General features: G+C 34.1%; 1 protein-coding gene across 1 annotated transcript in view; it reads right to left on the reverse strand.

Moving 5' to 3' along the window:
- The window catches only part of LOC126736792 (uncharacterized), a 128,255-nt gene that overhangs the window by 64,118 nt on the left and 45,427 nt on the right, over nucleotides 1-18,710 (reverse strand). Inside the window, exons 8-10 of the mRNA XM_050441333.1 lie at nucleotides 16,077-16,403; nucleotides 5,809-5,937; nucleotides 5,307-5,705 (exon numbers count right to left, since the gene is read on the reverse strand). Of these exons, the coding sequence (XP_050297290.1) occupies nucleotides 5,307-5,705; nucleotides 5,809-5,937; nucleotides 16,077-16,403 (855 nt within the window). The remainder of the gene's footprint in view (nucleotides 1-5,306; nucleotides 5,706-5,808; nucleotides 5,938-16,076; nucleotides 16,404-18,710) is intronic.

Consider the following 18,710-nt stretch of genomic DNA (forward strand, 5'->3'; position numbering starts at 1 on the left):
AATGTCTGGAAAAATTTAAAGTCAAAGGCCTGAAATAAGGAAATATGGTTTGATCCTGTTTTTATTAATTGCGAAAAAAATTGATTCTTTCAGGGATTAAGGGTCATTTGTATATACTTCCAGGCAGTCAAAAAATGAGAAAAATAGCTCCAAATGCCTGAAAAGACTAACGTTAAAGGTCTGAATTATAAGGAAATATAGTTTGAGACAGTTTCCAGCGAAATACTCCAAAGAAAGAACATTAAAGTCCTGTTTTTATTAATTGGGAAAAAAATTAGGAAAGTAGCTTAAAATGCCTGGAAAGTAAAATGTCAAATATTCGAAATAGGGAAATATAGTTTGAGTTTTTTCCAGCCAGATACACCAAAGAATGAACAATAGAGTAAAGTTTTTATTAAATGGGAAAAACGTGATTCCGCCAGTGATTAAAGATAATTTGTATAGCCTCCCAGGTAGTCAAAAATGAGGAAAATAGCTTCAAATGCCTGGAAAAACTAACGTTAAAGGCCTGAAATAAGGAAGTGTAGTTTGATTCTTGCCCAATCAAATACTTCAAAAATAAGAACAATAATAAATGTCACATTTTATTATTATATTATTATATTGTATGGAAAGTAAAACAAACATTTTTTTCAGGCATGACTCTTATGCTAAATCACTTTCTTAAATAAAAGAGTTTTGTCCCATTTATTTGATCGATTGAACCAGTGGATGAAGTGGGTTGCCTAACAATCAAAATGGATATATCATAATGAAAAGTGAGCAGTGGAACAGTGGTCAAAACTAATTGGACAAAATTTCTTATTAATTTTTAATATTTTTTTAAAATTTTGTGGTAAAAACTCACGGAGTAGCTTTTTTAATTTAAAATTAAGTGAGTGTCTCTGAATAAAAATTAATTTTAGGGCCAAAAAGAAGATCTTCGTCAATATGTAAACTTAAATTTCTTGCGGAAGCTCCGAAAAGAAGTATGATCCCTCCTAGGTTAATATTAACATTATTTTTGAAAATTATTTTATGTTTTTTACTGGTTTTTAATGGTTTCTAAGTCGTGATTAATACGCTGTGTTGCATCGTTGCAAGTTAGTGGCATCAAAGTTATATACCAGTTGCGTATCGTCAGCAAAGGTGGTAGCTGTACAGAAATTAGTAGAACGAAGAATATCAGCGGTCTATATTACAAAAAGCAAAGGAGATAAAATAGAGCCTTGAGGAACACCGGAATGAATACTTGGGGTCTGAGAAGAAGTTCCATTGTATGTTATTTTCTGATATCTATTATTAGGAAAAGATGAGATAATATTTGAGGCAGTCAGATGCAAAGTCAGACCCAACTTTTTACAAAAATCGGGTTATGTACACCATTACATTATTAAACTAAATATTATTTGGTGGCAAAGGGATATATGTGAATTCTTTTCTAGTGAAGACATCTATCTGCAGAAACAAAAAGTACTAAGGCATAACATCAATTTACTTGGAGGCAATGCGATATATGTGCACTTATATCCCTTTGCCTCCAAATGACACAACAAATTACGTTTTTTGTTTACATGCATGCGTGTGGTACTGCGTATTTGTGACAGTTTTCTAAGCAGTATTATTGTTGTTTTTCGAATAATAACTGTTTACAGAATATAACAGTTAATTACTTGGTGTAAACTAAATATGACGGATTTTGAGTTAGATGGAAAGTACGATAAAATCAAGTAAAAAATACATATTTAGTATAGTTTTTAGGTTATGGAGTACAGTTTTATTTTCGTTATAGAATTTTGATGCTAGTGAGAATTTTTATTCTTTGTACATTGAGAGTCCTTTTATTTTTGTTCCAGAACCTGTTGATGATAGCGATCTAGATCGCGATTACCACCCAGAAGAGGCATCTACATCGACTACTGAAGGAGAGTCGAATGAAGGTGACACAGACAACAACCAGTCAACGCGTAGCAGGAAACGGATCAGAAACGAGTCATCTTGGGCACGGAATAAAGCGAAGAATGCCAGGTGCTGAATTTATCGGCCATAGAAAATTGCTAAAGCCAGCAAACGCCGTTCAAAATCTGGCAGATCATCAATGTCGATACGAGTGTAAGAGTTTTTCAAATGAAGATCGCCAACAAATCTTTGATGACTATTGGAATTTGGAGTCATGGAATCTACAAACGGCGTTCCTTACCGCATGTATGAAAAAACACATGCACCTAAAAAAGTAACTGTTGAGCCACGTAAAGAAATGAGCGTTAAAATATTATTAAAGGGAAAAAGAGTGTGTAAACTCTTTTTGTTGAAAACTCTAAATATAAGTCAGAAACGATACGATAACGTTTTAAAAAAGAGAAAGCCCACAGGGGTAGCACCAATCGACCAACGTGGTAAACATATTCCAGCAAATAAGATTCCGGACAACGATATTGCAGTAATAATGGGCCTCCATTGGATCATTTCCAAGGTACTCGAGCCATTATTCACGTGTAAAAAATCCAAATACGAAGTATTTATCAGGCGAACTAAGCATTCACAAAATGTATACCCTTTATTTGCAGTATTGGCGGGACAATAACATTCAAAACCCTGTTAAAGAGAGCTTCTATAGATATATTTTTACAACGAAATTTAATCTGCGTTTCAAACGGCCCTATACTGATACATGTACAATATGCGATACACTTGAAAATAAAATCAGTAATGACATTAATCCTGAGGTTGTGAATGATAGTAAAGTTCAGAGATTCACTTACGAAAAGCTGAAAAGGCTAGATCAGCTAAAAATGATGCTAAGAAACTTGCTAACGATAATCCTAATACTGTAAATGCAATATGTTTTGATCTTGAAAAGACTCTTCCTACGCCTGTATTAACCTGTAGTAAGGTGTACTATCTCAGGCAACTGTGGACTTACAATTTTGCGATACATAATCTTGCAAATGATCAGGCATCAATGTTTATGTGGCACGAGGGTGAAGCGTCTAGGGGATCCCAAGAAATTGGATCATGTCTATTGAAATATGTTCAGCAACTTCCTAATTCAATAGAACATATCATCGCATTTAGCGATAATGCAGGGGGTCAAAATAAAAATCACAACATCATAAAATTCTGGAGACATATTGTTCAGACAACATCAGTTTGTAGAGTTGACCATAAATTTTTAGTTTCTGGTCACTCCTATATGGAGTGCGACCAAGATTTTGGACTAATCGAAAATTCAAAGAAAAAAAACCAATATATTTTTGTCCCCGATGATTGGAACAAAGTAGTAGCTCAAGCAAGTCGAAAGTTCACTGTTGTACGAATGAGAAATGAAGATTTTGTGTCAGTTGAAGAAATGAAAAAAGGGATAAAAGACAGTATTCCAGGAATACGTAGTATTCAGTGGTTCCGACTGGAAAAAGATAAACCTCACATACTTCAATACAAAAACAGTTTGAATGAGGACATGGATTTTGTGTATTCTGACCTTAGAAAACAGAAAAAGGGTCGTCCAAATATCCAATTTGAGCTTGTTGCGTCCTGAGCCACCATCTATAAAAATCGCAAAATACGAGAACCTTCAGCAACTCCTTCAGTTTATTCCCCCTATATACCATAACTTTTATTCATCACTAAAACACCAAGGAACCGCGAAAAAAACTGTAGCCTCAGCAACAAACGAAAATGGAGAAGAAAGAAGCGAGGCCACCACTAGCCAAAGATACACAGTTGCAGAAAATTCTGAAAATGTTTCAGCTGAATAGAAATCCGATGATGAATAGAAGGAGCGAGTGTTGTGATCTACATTAAAGCTTTTAAAAATGTTTAGTTTTGTAACTTTTGTATTCATTGACTTTTTGTCAATAAACTTTCGACTTCATCAGTCTGTTATTTTACTATTTTATAATAATTTACGATCCCCCTTTACAAAATGGCTTGCATTCATTTTAGCAATCATAGGTAATCATAGGTAAAGAAATAAAGCAAATTATAATGTAAGTAATATTCAAAAATAAAGTGTTAAATAAAAATAAAATTCCACTCTTGGATGCAAAGGGGTGTAGGTGATACACACCTTTACCTTAAGCCCTGTATTCATCAAATTACCAACTTAAATGCATTGAAATATATGCAAATAATCTCTACATACATTAGAAAGTTAAAAAAAAATAGGCTGATTCTATTTAAATCGCCGTGATTTTTTTACAGAGCTTAAACTTTGAACAAGTTTTTCTCAAAATGCATAAATGTGTACTTACACCCCTTTGCATCTAACCGCCTCATTTAAAGAAGCATCTGAGCACCCATAATAATGCAGTTTGGAACACAAGTATTGTGCATGGTCCAGGGTATCAAAAGCCTTAGAATAATCTAATAATATTAAGAGACTGGCCAGGCATTTATCGTTTGACTCAAAAATATTATCTGTTACAGACACAAGTGCTGTTGCTGTATTTGACCCTTGTAAAAAGCCACATTGGTTTTCAGGTATTATGTGACTCTCGATTACAAAACTATATGATTGGTTGTATAAAATCTTTTCATAAATTTTAGATAGTACTGGCAAGATGCTAATTATACGCAGATCGGACAAGGAAGATGGATTAGCAATTTTAGCTAGAGGTTTACCAATAGCGGTCGTTAGATCTCTTTCCCAAGAAAAAGGAAAATATTGTTTTTCGATAAAACAATTAATTATGTGTAATATATAAGTGTCGACTAAAAGGCTGCATAGTTTTAACATAGAACCAAAAATATCATCGGTTCCTCGCGAATTGGTTTTTATTGCATAAATAGCATTATGAATTTCCTCAATAGTGGAAAGTGAAAAATTAAAAGAAACATTTTCGTTTCATTTATTACTGTTATAAAAGTCGATTCTTTCTTTTCCTTTAGTAGAAATATTTTGTAACGACGATCCAAAAGAATTATTAATGGAATCAGGATTAGATAAATGTGGTAAATTATAATTTTTGTTGGTCTTAGCATTCATATTAGAAAGAGTCTTCCACATTTTGGCTGGATTGTTTTGCGAACATAGATAATTGATCGCGATTTTTTCCCTTAAAGATTCTTCGATGAGTCCATATGAAAACATTAAAAAAAATTTTTCAGGCCAATTTCCACAATTTTTCCAGGCATTTCCTATCGAAAACCAAAAAATGCCAACAACTCCTTTCTCGTTCGTTTTTGGAGAAAATGTGTAAAATACTTTTAATCTTGGACTTCTACCTATCTACTAGGTAGATTTATTTACCTATAAATCTACCCTGCTTCTATAGAAATCTTTATTTAGGGAGGCTTTTATTAAGGATTAAATCAAAATTACTAACCTGAATTGGTAGTTCCATTCTGCACCTTCCTCTTCACTTTATCCTTCTGGTCCTGACCCTTTTTGGCGCCCAACCGAAAACTCGCCAACCTTTGCAGAAAACCACCGAGTCCCGATTTGTTTTTCCTCTTGGACGTCGTCGTACTGGCAGCACCACCCGAATCCACGAACGCGCCAGTACCGCCGGTGGTCGCCATGATCTTCGCGCTACTCGACTGTTTTTGTACGTGCGTCGATTGTTTCGCCGATGCGACTTTGTTTTCTTCGGTGTTATTGGTGCGGGTGGCGGGCATCAACGGCTGGGAGAGGGGGAACTTGGACGTGAAACTATTTTTGTGCGTCGCGACGCCGCCGCCCGACGTCGCGTTTTGATGTTGCACGACGCCCGTGTGTTTTGCATCTGGAACGGAAGATTTGCCCGGTTAGTTTATAAATCGGTTTTATTGCCGTAGTAACTTTTAGTAGAAGTCATTTTGGATAAATTAGACGGAACGAGGACTTACTTGGATCATTCAAAGAAGTCTGACTTAAGCTGTTAAGATCCAGATGGGTGTGTTTGTATTGCACTCCATCTACGTCCACGTAAGCCTTAACAGTACATCCATCCTTGTCTTTTTTGATCAATTGCGAACCTGCAACAAAAAAGTATATTGTACTTTTGGCCAGGGTTTTTAGAAGTATAAACCACTGGGGTGTTAGGGTGGTTGCCTAACGACAGACGCAATTGTCCAGTGGGTAATAAGTGAAAATTTAATGGGCAAAATTTCTGATAATTGTGTGATTAAGAAAGTGGTGAAGGACAAAGATTTTTTCCAAACATGAATTTTTCTTGGTTTTTGAAATATGCCAAAACGGCATATTGCTCTCAAGGGATTTGAATGGAGAAATATTTCAAAAATTGTTTTAGAATATACAAATTGGATGAGCTATAACGAACTTGCCAAGTCTATTAATTCCTTATAAATATGATTCAACTTAAAAAAGAAAAATAAATTGCAATAACACTGTCACTCTGCTGGTGATTGCCTCAAAAAGGACGTCGAAAACGACTTTTTCAGGATTTTCAAAGTGCTCTCATTCCCTTAGTTCTGCTCGGATCCTGTTATAACCCGGTGTTTTCGTAATCTAGGTGATCAGAATAAGACGCTGGTATACTAAGTTTGATTTCGAAAAAAATCAATTTTTGGTGGAAAAATTCGATACGGGGGGGTATACCCGAAAAATGAAAAAACCCAAACTTTGAAGATCGATATCTCGGCTTCTGTGGGAGCTATCGGGAAGATTCCAACGGTTTTGTCTTAGTTTCGTCATTCTGAATCCAACGAGACCATCCGCAAGATCATAGCTTTTACGATAGCCGAGATATGGCATTTTTGATGCCCATTTTTGGCCTCAAAAACGGACGTCGAATACGACTTTTTCAGGATATTCAAAGTGCTCTCATTCCCTTAGTTCCGCTCGGATTCTGTTATAACCCGGTGTTTTCGTAATCTAGATGATCAGAATAAGACGCTGGTATACTTAGTTTGATTTCGAAAAAAATCAATTTTTGGTGAAAAAATTCGATACGGGGGGGTATACCCGAAAAATGAAAAAACCCAAACTTTGAAGGTCGATATCTCGGCTTCTATGGGAGCTATCGGGAAAATTCCAACGGTTTTGTCTTAGTTTCGTCATTCTGATTCCAACGAGACCATCCGCAAGATCGTAGCTTTTACAATAACCGAGATATGGCATTTTTGATGCCCATTTTTGGCCTCAAAAACGGACGTCGAATACGACTTTTTCAGGATATTCAAAGTGCTCTCATTCCCTTAGTTCTGCTCGGATCCTGTTATAACCCGGTGTTTTCGTAATCTAGGTGATCAGAATAAGACGCTGGTATACTTAGTTTGATTTCGAAAAAAATCAATTTTTGGTGAAAAAATTCGATACGGGGGGGTATACCGAAAAATGAAAAAACCCAAACTTAGAAGGTCGATATCTCGGCTTCTATGGGAGCTATCGGGAAAGTTCCAACGGTTTTGTCTTAGTTTAGTCATTTTGAATCCAACGAGACCATCCGCAAGATCGTAGCTTTTACGATAGCCGAGATATGGCATTTTTGATGCCCATTTTTGGCCTCAAAAACGGACGTCGAAAACGACTTTTTCAGGATTTTCAAAGTGCTCTCATTCCCTAAGTTCTGCTCGGATCCTGTTATAACCCGGTGTTTTCGTAATCTAGGTGATCAGAATAAGATGCTGGTATACTTAGTTTGATTTCGAAAAAAATCAATTTTTGGTGAAAAAATCGATACGGGGGGATATACCCGAAAAATGAAAAAACCCAAACTTTGAAGGTCGATATCTCGGCTTCTATGGGAGCTATCGGGAAAATTCCAACGGTTTTGTCTTAGTTTCGTCATTCTGAATTCAACGAGACCATCCGCAAGGTCGTAGCTTTTACGATAGTCGAGATATGACATTTTTGATGCCCATTTTTGGCCTCAAAAACGGACGTCGAAAACGACTTTTTCAGGATTTTCAAAGTGCTCTCATTCACTTAGTTCTGCTCGGATCCTGTTATAACCCGGTGTTTTCGTAATCTAGGTGATCAGAATAAGATGCTGGTATACTTAGTTTGATTTCGAAAAAAATCAATTTTTGGTGAAAAAATCGATACGGGGGGTATACCCGAAAAACGAAAAAACCCAAACTTTGAAGGTCGATATCTCAGCTTCTGTGGGAGCTATCGGGAAAATTCCAACGGTTTTGTCTTAGTTTCGTCATTCTGAATCCAACGAGACCATCCGCAAGATCGTAGCTTTTACAATAACCGAGATATGGCATTTTTGATGCCCATTTTTGGCCTCAAAAACGGACGTCGAAAACGACTTTTTCAGGATTTTCAAAGTGCTCTCATTCCCTTAGTTCTGCTCGGATCCTGTTATAACCCGGTGTTTTCGTAATCTAGGTGATCAGAATAAGATGCTGGTATACTTAGTTTGATTTCGAAAAAAATCAATTTTTGGTGAAAAAATCGATACGGGGGGTATACCCGAAAAACGAAAAAACCCAAACTTTGAAGGTCGATATCTCAGCTTCTGTGGGAGCTATCGGGAAAATTCCAACGGTTTTGTCTTAGTTTCGTCATTCTGAATCCAACGAGACCATCCGCAAGATCGTAGCTTTTACAATAACCGAGATATGGCATTTTTGATGCCCATTTTTGGCCTCAAAAACGGACGTCGAAAACGACTTTTTCAGGATTTTCAAAGTGCTCTCATTCCCTTAGTTCTGCTCGGATCCTGTTATAACCCGGTGTTTTCGTAATCTAGGTGATCAGAATAAGATGCTGGTATACTTAGTTTGATTTCGAAAAAAATCAATTTTTGGTGAAAAAATTCGATACGGGGGGGTATACCCGAAAAATGAAAAAACCCAAACTTTGAAGGTCGATATCTCGGCTTCTATGGAAGCTATCGGGAAAATTCCAACGGTTTTGTCTTAGTTTCGTCATTCTGAATCCAACGAGACCATCCGCAAGATCGTAGCTTTTACGATAGCCGAGATATGGCATTTTTGATGCCCATTTTTGGCCTCAAAAACGGACGTCGAAAACGACTTTTTCAGGATTTTCAAAGTGCTCTCATTCCCTTAGTTCTGCTCGGATCCTGTTATGACCCGGTGTTTTCGTAATTTAGGTGATCAGAATAAGACACACGTATACGTCCCGTAGTTCATAAAGTAAAATTTACTGGGTAAAATGTCTGATATTTGTGTATATTTGTATGTGTTTTATTAAATAAGGTAATTAAATCACATTGCTCTCGAGACATTTGAATGATAATATTATTAAAATGGTTTAAGAAAATGAACATTGCCTGTAATTGCCTGTAGTTTACAACATATATATTCTTATAAAATTATTTCTACTTACAGTATACATTTATTTAACTGTATACATTTATTGGCAATTAGTTTATTATCTTAAGGTTTAAATGTATATGCCAGTACTGGTAATATCGCAAGAAAAGTAAAGGCAACATACAGAGATAGGTATATTAGAAATTCATCTCACAGTAAATAATACGCGCATGCTTATAAAATTCTTAGGCCATAACTTAAAGGATTAATAATTCTTATTTTAGGATAATGGCGGCTGAGTATGATCAGCCAGTCAAATATCACCATATCACTTGTGAATGTTGTGCAAACTGTTTATAGAATTTTATCAGTACTTTAGTATAATGTGGTATACGCAAATAAAAGTCTAAGATTTAAAAGAAAAGATGAACTGAAACACCATTACTCTGCTTTTGGCCAAGGTTTTTACTGGTATAAAACACTATGCTCTTATAGTGGCTGCCTAACGAGAGACACATATATCCAGTGGGTCATAAAACAAAATTTAATGGATAAGATTTTTATTTCTTTTCACAAACGTCCTGTCATTAGTAAGAAATGGGCGGAAATAAGGTATTCCTTATACAAATTGTGTTCTCTTGTTTTTTTAAATATGGCAACAAAGCATATTGCTTTTAAGGCATTTGAACGGTACAATATTTTTAAAATGGTTTAATAATATCATAATTGAAAGGAGTTATTAACATTATCCACTTATACATTTTCTCTACTTTTGGCCAAAGTTTTTACTTGTATAAACCACTGTGGTGTTATGGTGGTTGCCTAATGACATACGCACCTATCCAGTGGATAATAAAAGAAAATTTAAGGGGCAAAATTTCTAATAATTTTTTTAACAGAATATCTTGTCATTAGAAGAAAATGGCGAAAGAGGGACATATTTTTTTTCAGAAATGGATTTTTCTTGGTTTTGGAAATATGGCAACAGAGTATACTGCTTTCGAGAGAGTCGAATATTGAAATATTTCTAAAATTAATTAATAAAATTAATTAATAATATAAACATTGAATGAAGCATGATGTTGTCAAGTTTACTATTTTTAATAGTGAATAAATAGCACATACCTGCAATGGAGTCGTAGATCAAGGTAAAATGAAAATCCTGCAGTCTCCCTTCACTTATTTATTAAACATTCAGTTTTTTTAAATTCCCGACATGTTTCGGACACAGTGGTTTCCATCATCAGGGGATAAATGGTTTAAAATTGGTATTGGATATACGCTCCAGGGTTTGATTCCATGTCAAAAAAACCCTCTATTTATTATTATTGTTTTTTTTTATTTTATTATTTTTAATTTTATTTGTTAACATTCTGTTGTTGACAAGGACCGAACAGTATGTTTATATTTGAAAAAAAACAATAATAATAAATAGAGGCGGTGGCTAAATTTCCTGATAAAACATTTCAGAATTTCCTTATAAATTTAAAAAAATAATAAACTTTACAACAAAAATTAAAGGAAAAAAAAATAAAAAGGGTACTTCTTAGGGCCTAAAATCTGTTTTAGGCTTTATTATACACCCGAAGCAAATGGCAATTTTCAATTACGTTTATCTCGATGAGTCGTTCCCCCAGGTATGATTCATTAAATTGCTTAGAAAAAAAATTTCGCATAGAACCCAAAAATATATAGGATGTCCCATTTAAAATAACGACTGTAGTGCGCTTCTAACCTGTAAATATTTTTGCTATAAAATAATGAACTTATTATAACCTCCTTCTTTGGGTTGCATAAACCGAATCTCCGCACCTCGAAAGACTCGTTTAATACATACTCAAGCCTCCTTATATTTATTTAAAAAAAAGACAAACTGGACTTAAGGTATCTCGTCTCGTAGGCAATCGGTAGGCGTGTTTATAGCATATCAACACCTTGCGTCCGACAAGTGCGGGGGCAAGAATTGAAATAGAGATAGACGACAACAATTTAATTGAGCTAATCGCCCTGTATATATAAATCTCCAGTAGTCCCACCAGACTGTGGATAACCTTAAAACTAAATATAAACTTTATATACGTCGTTTGGAGGAAAAAACACAGACGGAAAAACACGCGAAACCGCGTTTGAAATTGTGCCAAATTCGTAAAAATCATTGAAGATTTTCGGTCCGAACGTTTTTCTACGTGACATTTTTCGCTTTAACACCCACCATTTTTTTTGTGTGCTGTAATAAAATTTGTACTTACCTTACAAATTTAAAGAATAATAATAATATTTTGTCATGTTTTTTTTTTATTGGTTGAACCACTGTGTCTCCTTGGTTGCCTAACTTGTGCCTTTTTGGAATATGTCAATATTTTTTCTATCTCTTTTTGGCGAAAAATTCCGAGTTGTTACAGAAATATATTATGTTACAAGACAAGCTGAAAATGCATAACTGACAGGAGTTTAAAAAGTCTGTTTTTGTAGTTTTCAATTTCGGACAAGGTTGACCAAATTCATTAAAAAAAAAATTAAAAAAAAGCTTTGTCCGGTCTATTCGCAGTTTGCAACCACTGCGTTCAAGTTGGTTGCCTACCAGCCTAAGTTTTTGTCCTAATTTAATCGGACAAAATTTGTTACTACTTTTTCAGATTTTGTTCTTATTTATTGGAAAATAATACAAATTACGTGTAGATTACCATGTAAATAAATAAATAAATAACCTCATATAAAATTAAAAAAAAAAATTTGATGTTCATAGGAAAAAACGTGCAGTGTTTCAGTATACAAATTTAATTGGACAAACTTTGTTATTAATTTTTTTAATTTTCTATTAATTTTTTAAATTTTGTAAAAAATAGGTATAGATTACTATGAAAATAAATAATTTTTAATACAATTAAAACATATATACGGGGTGTCCCAAAAGTATGGACACACCCAAAAATCTTGGGAAATATGGGCGCTAGAAAAAATCTTTAAATACAAAAGTTTCGGGGAATCAATCGGTGCATCTGATGGTGACCTTAAGGATTTCCATTTGAAGAAATGAGGTCGATCTTCAAATGACCTTAAAATGAGGTTCAACGTCAAATTCAAGATCACCGTTGGGTTCCTCGTTAAGACTTACCTAGGGTATGACCTTCATTTGTTTTCTTTTACCACTGAACTCGCGAGATTTTTAAGAAGTCATTATTTGACCTCTCGGGATTACTTCAGCCTCATACCTCAATACATACCCGGACGTAAAATTTTCCGCTCTTTCAGAATCCGGTGTCAAAAATAGGGATTCCCATTTAAAAAAATCGCTTTGACCTTTAAATTACCTTGAAGGTCAAGGTCAAGGTCAAGTTTAAGGTCACCATCAGATGCACCGATTGATTCCCCAAAACTTTTGTATTTAAAGATTTTTTCTAGCGCCCATATTTCCCAAGATTTTTGAGTGTGTCCATACTTTTGGGACACCCTGTATATTGAAATATTCTGAAAAAAATATTATCCTGCTTATTCGAACAACTGAACCACTGCCGATAAGCTGGTTGCCTAACAACCAACGCTATGATTTCTGTACAGTGGGGCAGCAATATACCCATTTTATTCTTTTTTGGTAAAATATTTGAAAAAATTAGGTGTTCACTGGCAAAAAATATACATAAAATAAATTCACTTTATAAAATTGGAAAGTGAAACTGAAAAAATTATTTTAAATATCCTACAATGAAATTTTTTTTGTCCCTCTTATTCAAATGACTGAACCACTGCCGACAAGTCGGTTGCCTAACAACCAAAGCCGTGATGTCATTAGGAAAAACGTGCAGTGGTTCAGTATATAAATTTAATTGGACAAAATTTATTATTACTTTTTTAAATTTTGTTCTTATTTATTGGAAGATAATAAAAGATAGGTATGGATTACTATGAAAATAGATACTTTCTTATAAAGTTAAAAAATATATACAGTGCGGCTCCTAATTGTTTTCCCTCTCTTATCTTTTGAATGCGTTTATATAAAAAATCCGAAATTTTGCACACATCATTAGCAACCTAAACACTACTAGAGTTTTTTAATTTTTTTTTGACATTGACAAAAAATACAAACTCTACAAACAACATGACAGCTACAAACAAATTACACCTGAACAGGTGTCAATAAAATCAAAATAAAAATGCGAAAAATAAGATTTTGAAAGGTTGCCATTTTGCTATGGGTAGAATTAATGACTTCAGTGGGACCCCTGCTTACTATTTAATTTTATTTTTCAAAATGGCATCCCGCCGCCATTTTGAAATTTTGCAAAATGAGTTAGGAACTAAAACGTAGTATTTAAGTTGCTAATAATGTGTGCCAAATTTCAAATTTTTATATAGACGCATTCAAAGCATAAGAGGGGAGAAGGATAAATAAGAGCCGCACTGTATATTAAAATTCTTTAAAAAAAATTGTATCCTACTTATTCGGACGACACTGAACACGGACGACTATTGAACCACAAGTTGGACCAAGCCATGATGTCATTGAAAAAAGGGGCAATGGTTCAATATACAATTTTAATTGGACAAAATTTATTATTAAATTAATTTTGCCTTTATTTATTTGAATTTTCAAAAGTGGGTATGAATTCCTATAAAAATAAATGATTTCTTATAGAAATAAATATATATACATATACCGGGTGTCCATTTATAAACTGACACATTTTAACTGCTTATAAGTCGAGAACGAAAAATGACAACAATGTGCGGTTTTCACAGAACTTCATCAATATTTTTAAAGTTTTTTTTGACAGTGTTGCCAAGTTTCAAAATTTACCTGAAATAGGAGGAAAAAAATTGATGATTTTCAAAGGCCAATTTCTCAAAAATTTTAAATGTATCACCCTGTACTTTTTAATTTCAGATGGAAGCCTGTTAAATCCCCTTTCCGAAAATGTATAAATTGTCTTAGATTCATTATTTTTTTTACAGAGCCAATTTTAGTAAATGACACCTTTTTGAAAATTTTCCTAGAATACATATTTGGTGATTGATGAACATTTTCTCGTAATTGCCTATGTATCGCTTTAGCATGATCATAATTAAATAATTTGCGCTATTGCCATGCCTATAAAAAGTATTTATTCTATGTATTGAATTACAACTCTTTACAACCATTTTAACTACCAACAATTGAAGAAATTCATTTTAATTTATAACTAATAAATTAGCTGCTGAATATGAATATGCCCCCATTTTGCTCGGAACACAAATGTAGACGGAGAAATAAGTTGCCGAAGGCGTTTTGTAGCATTCGCGGGGTAATTTGGTTGAAAACGTTTACTATGTTGTTGCACAGTTCATCCAAATTTCTTGGGGTTGGATTGTAGCAACGGTCTTTTACATATCCCCATATACAAAAATCTGGAATGGTTAGATCGGGAGAATAAGGTGCCCACTCGATTGGACCTGCTCGCCCTATCCATCTGTTTCCAAAAGTAAGTAGTTTTCTTTTAACTGTTCCCTCCTGGGAAAATTGGCATACCCAATGAAGTATAGAATTGCCTGAAGGTGAAGCCCTTTCAAAAATCAGTCTAAATCTTCTCGTCTGCGTAACTGATTTACATTCACTAAATAATAATACGCAACCTGCCTTTTCCCGGGTGGTAAACATTTAAACCTTTCAAAATCTTTAAAAAATGCAAAAATACATATAGAAATCAAATTATTGGGACTGCCCAACGAATGACGTTAAAAAGATTTGACAGTAGTTGAAGCCCACAAAACAAATTGTGCAACTCACAGCCTCCTTGACAAGCTACAATTCTTATTGTTGTCACTTGATACCGATAATATTATTTAATAGGTGCTTATTGTAGGAAAATTTTCAAAAAGGTGTCATTGACTAAAATTGGCTCTGTAAAAAAAATTATGAATTTAAGACAATTTATACATTTTCGGAAAGGGGATTTAACAGGCTTTCATGTAAAATTAAAAAGTACAGGGTGCTACATTTAAAATTTTTGAGAAATCCGCCTTTGAAAATCATCAATTTTTTTCCTCCTATTTCAGGTAAATTTTGAAACTAGGCAACACTGTCAAAAAAAACTTAATAACAACAAAAATATTGATGAAGTTCTGTGAAAACCGCACATTGTTGTCATTTTTCGTTCTCAACTTATAAGCAGTTAAAATGTGTCAGTTTATAAATGGACACCCTGTATTAAAACTGTCTTAAAAAAATTATATCCCACTTATTCGAACGGTTGAACCACTGTATTAAGTCGGTTGCCTAACAACTTGCACCATGACATCATAAGGAATAACGTGCAGTGAGGTAGTATAAAAATTTAATCAGGCAAAAACTATTTTAATTTTTCCAAATTCTTATTCTTATTTAGTAGAAAACATTGAAAATTCGGTGTCAACTGAATGACATGTTTTAAAATGAAATTTAAAGGAAAAGCAAGAAAAAAATTAATTAACAGGTAATATGTTGTTAATTTTTTGAAACTCAGGTTTTAAATGGTAATATTGCAAACGTTTCAGCCTATATTAGTCCATCCTTAGAGGGATAAAAAGTAAAGACCGATTGTCCACTTTTTATCGACCTGAGGATGGCCTAATATAGACCAAAACGCCGGCAATATTAATGTTTGAAAATTACGTTTTATTTGACTCTACATCCAATTAACTCCAATTAATAAAAAAAACAGGAAATATAGATTTCGGCACATTTGCTTATTGCAGATTTAATTATTGAATTTTGAAATGGGGCATAGATTTAAAAAATAACATTTTCTGACATATCTGTAAATGATTTTGAAGTTAAAATAACGCAAATTTTTTAAATAAATTGTAGCACAAACAAAAATATTCAAATCTGCAGATCCGAACAAAGAAATACGCCCCAAACAACCTAAACAAAAAAAAAACCACCTTTGCCACTCCTCACACTCACTCACCTCTCCTCTTAAACTTGCTCACATCCGGCTGGCTCTTACTCAAACTCATACTCCCAGCCCCCGCCTCATACCTCCTCAAATTATTCAACGAGTCAATAAACTCCCTCTTGCACTCACTGTCGCTCAAGTCCGGTTGACTCACGCTCCTCCTGCTGTGCGAGTTCGGATACTGAGGGCGTGGCTTAAGAAGTTTCGGAGACTCTCTTCTCAATGGTTCCGGTGAGGAGGAGTTTAGTGAGTAAAGTGACTCACGGTCGGGAGTTACTGTCGAGGTGCTGACGTCATCGCGCCAGTTTACTTCCGCGACCACCGGTGAGAAATGGACACCTGGAATGGAACGATTTTTTTATTAAAAATTATTTGTTATAATTAGAAAACTATAAGAGTGCTTTATGACTGGAAATTATTGGGTAACTGAATTTTCTCAGAAAATTAGCATCCTTGGACGTGAAATTTGGCAAAATGACAACATTTCGGTATTCGGTTTTTTGGCCTGACTTTAAATCATGTGCAATGCTAAGAATTTTGGGATCAATATGAATTTTCTTTTTTTCCTGCTTTTATTTGTTCCAGTAATAAAAAGTACGATTGATTTGGGGCATTTTGGTCCTTTGGTTTTTCTTCATTTTGCACCCAGAATGAGTCAACGGTAATAAAAGTATCAAAAGTAGCAATTTTTAGTCATTTCAATTGGTACTGCTGGACAACAGTTACCATTATCAAAAGATATTGCAACGTCATTAGTAATTTTTTATAGAGTAGTTGCACCCGACTAATATCTTGGAAAAAAAATATCACATTCTTAGATAGTGTTCTGATCTCAGACTGAAGCGGAAATAAAAGAATGAATATTACTGCATCTGGACGTAATGTAAAGGGGATGAACTCAAAAATATTGTTTACATAGCATAGTCCAAAGCCTTGCAGTACTTTAACCAAGATGAAGACCAAGCGGTATAGGTCTTTAAAAGATCAGACACGAATAAGAACAACTATCTCATATTCGAAGGAACCTGAGCTAGACCATGCTTTGTCAAGATCTTGTAAAATAACAGAAGAAGCCAAATATTTTCTAAGCTCTGCATGTTTTTTTGGAAAACTTCATAGAGACTAATAGTAAGAATCAAACTTACAGATTGAACATTTGACTCTTCTAGTGAGTGAAGAGGAGGAGGATGGGAATACAAATCAGATCAGAAGTAAGTACAATAAGAGAAACTACTTAAGCCTCAGGCTGAATATGAAGAGCATATTGCTGATTGAAATTGCGTTGCAGGATAGAACTGCTTTTATGGCACCCTCTGTGAAAAAAACATGATTTCTAACTATTCTTTATGGTACCTTAAACTGAGACAGCGTAATGAGGTCTTATTACTATCTTAACTCTTACTTCTGATATTTCTGCTGAACCTTTTATAATGCAGTTCTTAAGCAAGGCCTTCGACTGCTTGCCCGATAATCTTAAGCTTATATATATAAATTTATATTATGTACAATACTTTTATTTATTCCTATTTAAGAGGCCAATCTGAGACTGTCAGGGTGGTTGGGGGGTGTAATGAATAGATACATTGAGTGCCTCAAAAATCTGGTCTGAGCCAAATTTTGTTCCTAATTCTTATGAATGAACTTTCAATTAAATAGAGAAGAGAAAAACTACATCTTTTTTTGTGGATGACACCACTGGTCCACTGTCAATGCGATCGGTTCACCAGGCAATTAGGAGGCTTAAGAACATGCAAATAATTTTAAAAATCAAAAAAAAGTTTGATGCTAGTACGCTCCTTATGAAAAACAGAAGCAACATAGATTCTATCTATGATATTTTGCTTTGGGGTTTCTTAGGTTTAGCATTTAGACTCATTGGATTTCAGAGAAAGGGTATTAGAATTAGGGTTAACTTTGGTTTCAGGTAGGACTAATAAATACTAGACTAGGAAATATGCTCATCCGAAGTTCAAATATAAAAAGGAGCCATACTGCCTGGAATAATTAAATATATACATAAACTCATACACATTAAAATAAATGTTTAGGCCATGACTCCTGAATTAAAAAGTGAATATGTGAAATAAATATAAAAATCATCTCTGAAAATAAATAAATTAATAGCCTGAATTAATACGATATTAAGGCGACTCAACTGTCTGGAATTAATTAAAAAATCAAGCATCAATTATCGATTTTTTAGTATTTTCTTTTATTGATTTAGGGCTTTAAATAAAGAATTTTTTGCCATTTTGGTAGAAACGATTATGTTTTGGTCCTTCGAGGCGATCAATTTTTAGTGTTTTTTTTTGGCAGTTTTTCACCAATATGTTTAATGTGTATTTCTGATAATTGTGGTCTGTTTTATTATTACGTTTATTTTTCAGGCTAGAAATGACTTTATATGCATGAGTTTTCGGTTTTATTTCTTAAATTCTCTTGGTTTTCACTTCACTTTCTAAAACTTCTACCAAATAATAATAAAAATTGTCCGTATAAATTTGTACACTGAACCACTGCACGAATATCTTAATGATGTCATGGCTTTGGTTGTTAGGCAACCAACTTGTCGGCAGTGGTTCAGTCGTTTGAATAAGTAGGACAAATATTCTTTTTATGATAGGATATTTAACTTTTTTTGTTTTT

This window comes from Anthonomus grandis, chromosome 5 (assembly GCF_022605725.1).
Source record: "Anthonomus grandis grandis chromosome 5, icAntGran1.3, whole genome shotgun sequence".
Lineage (NCBI taxonomy): Eukaryota > Metazoa > Arthropoda > Insecta > Coleoptera > Curculionidae > Anthonomus > Anthonomus grandis.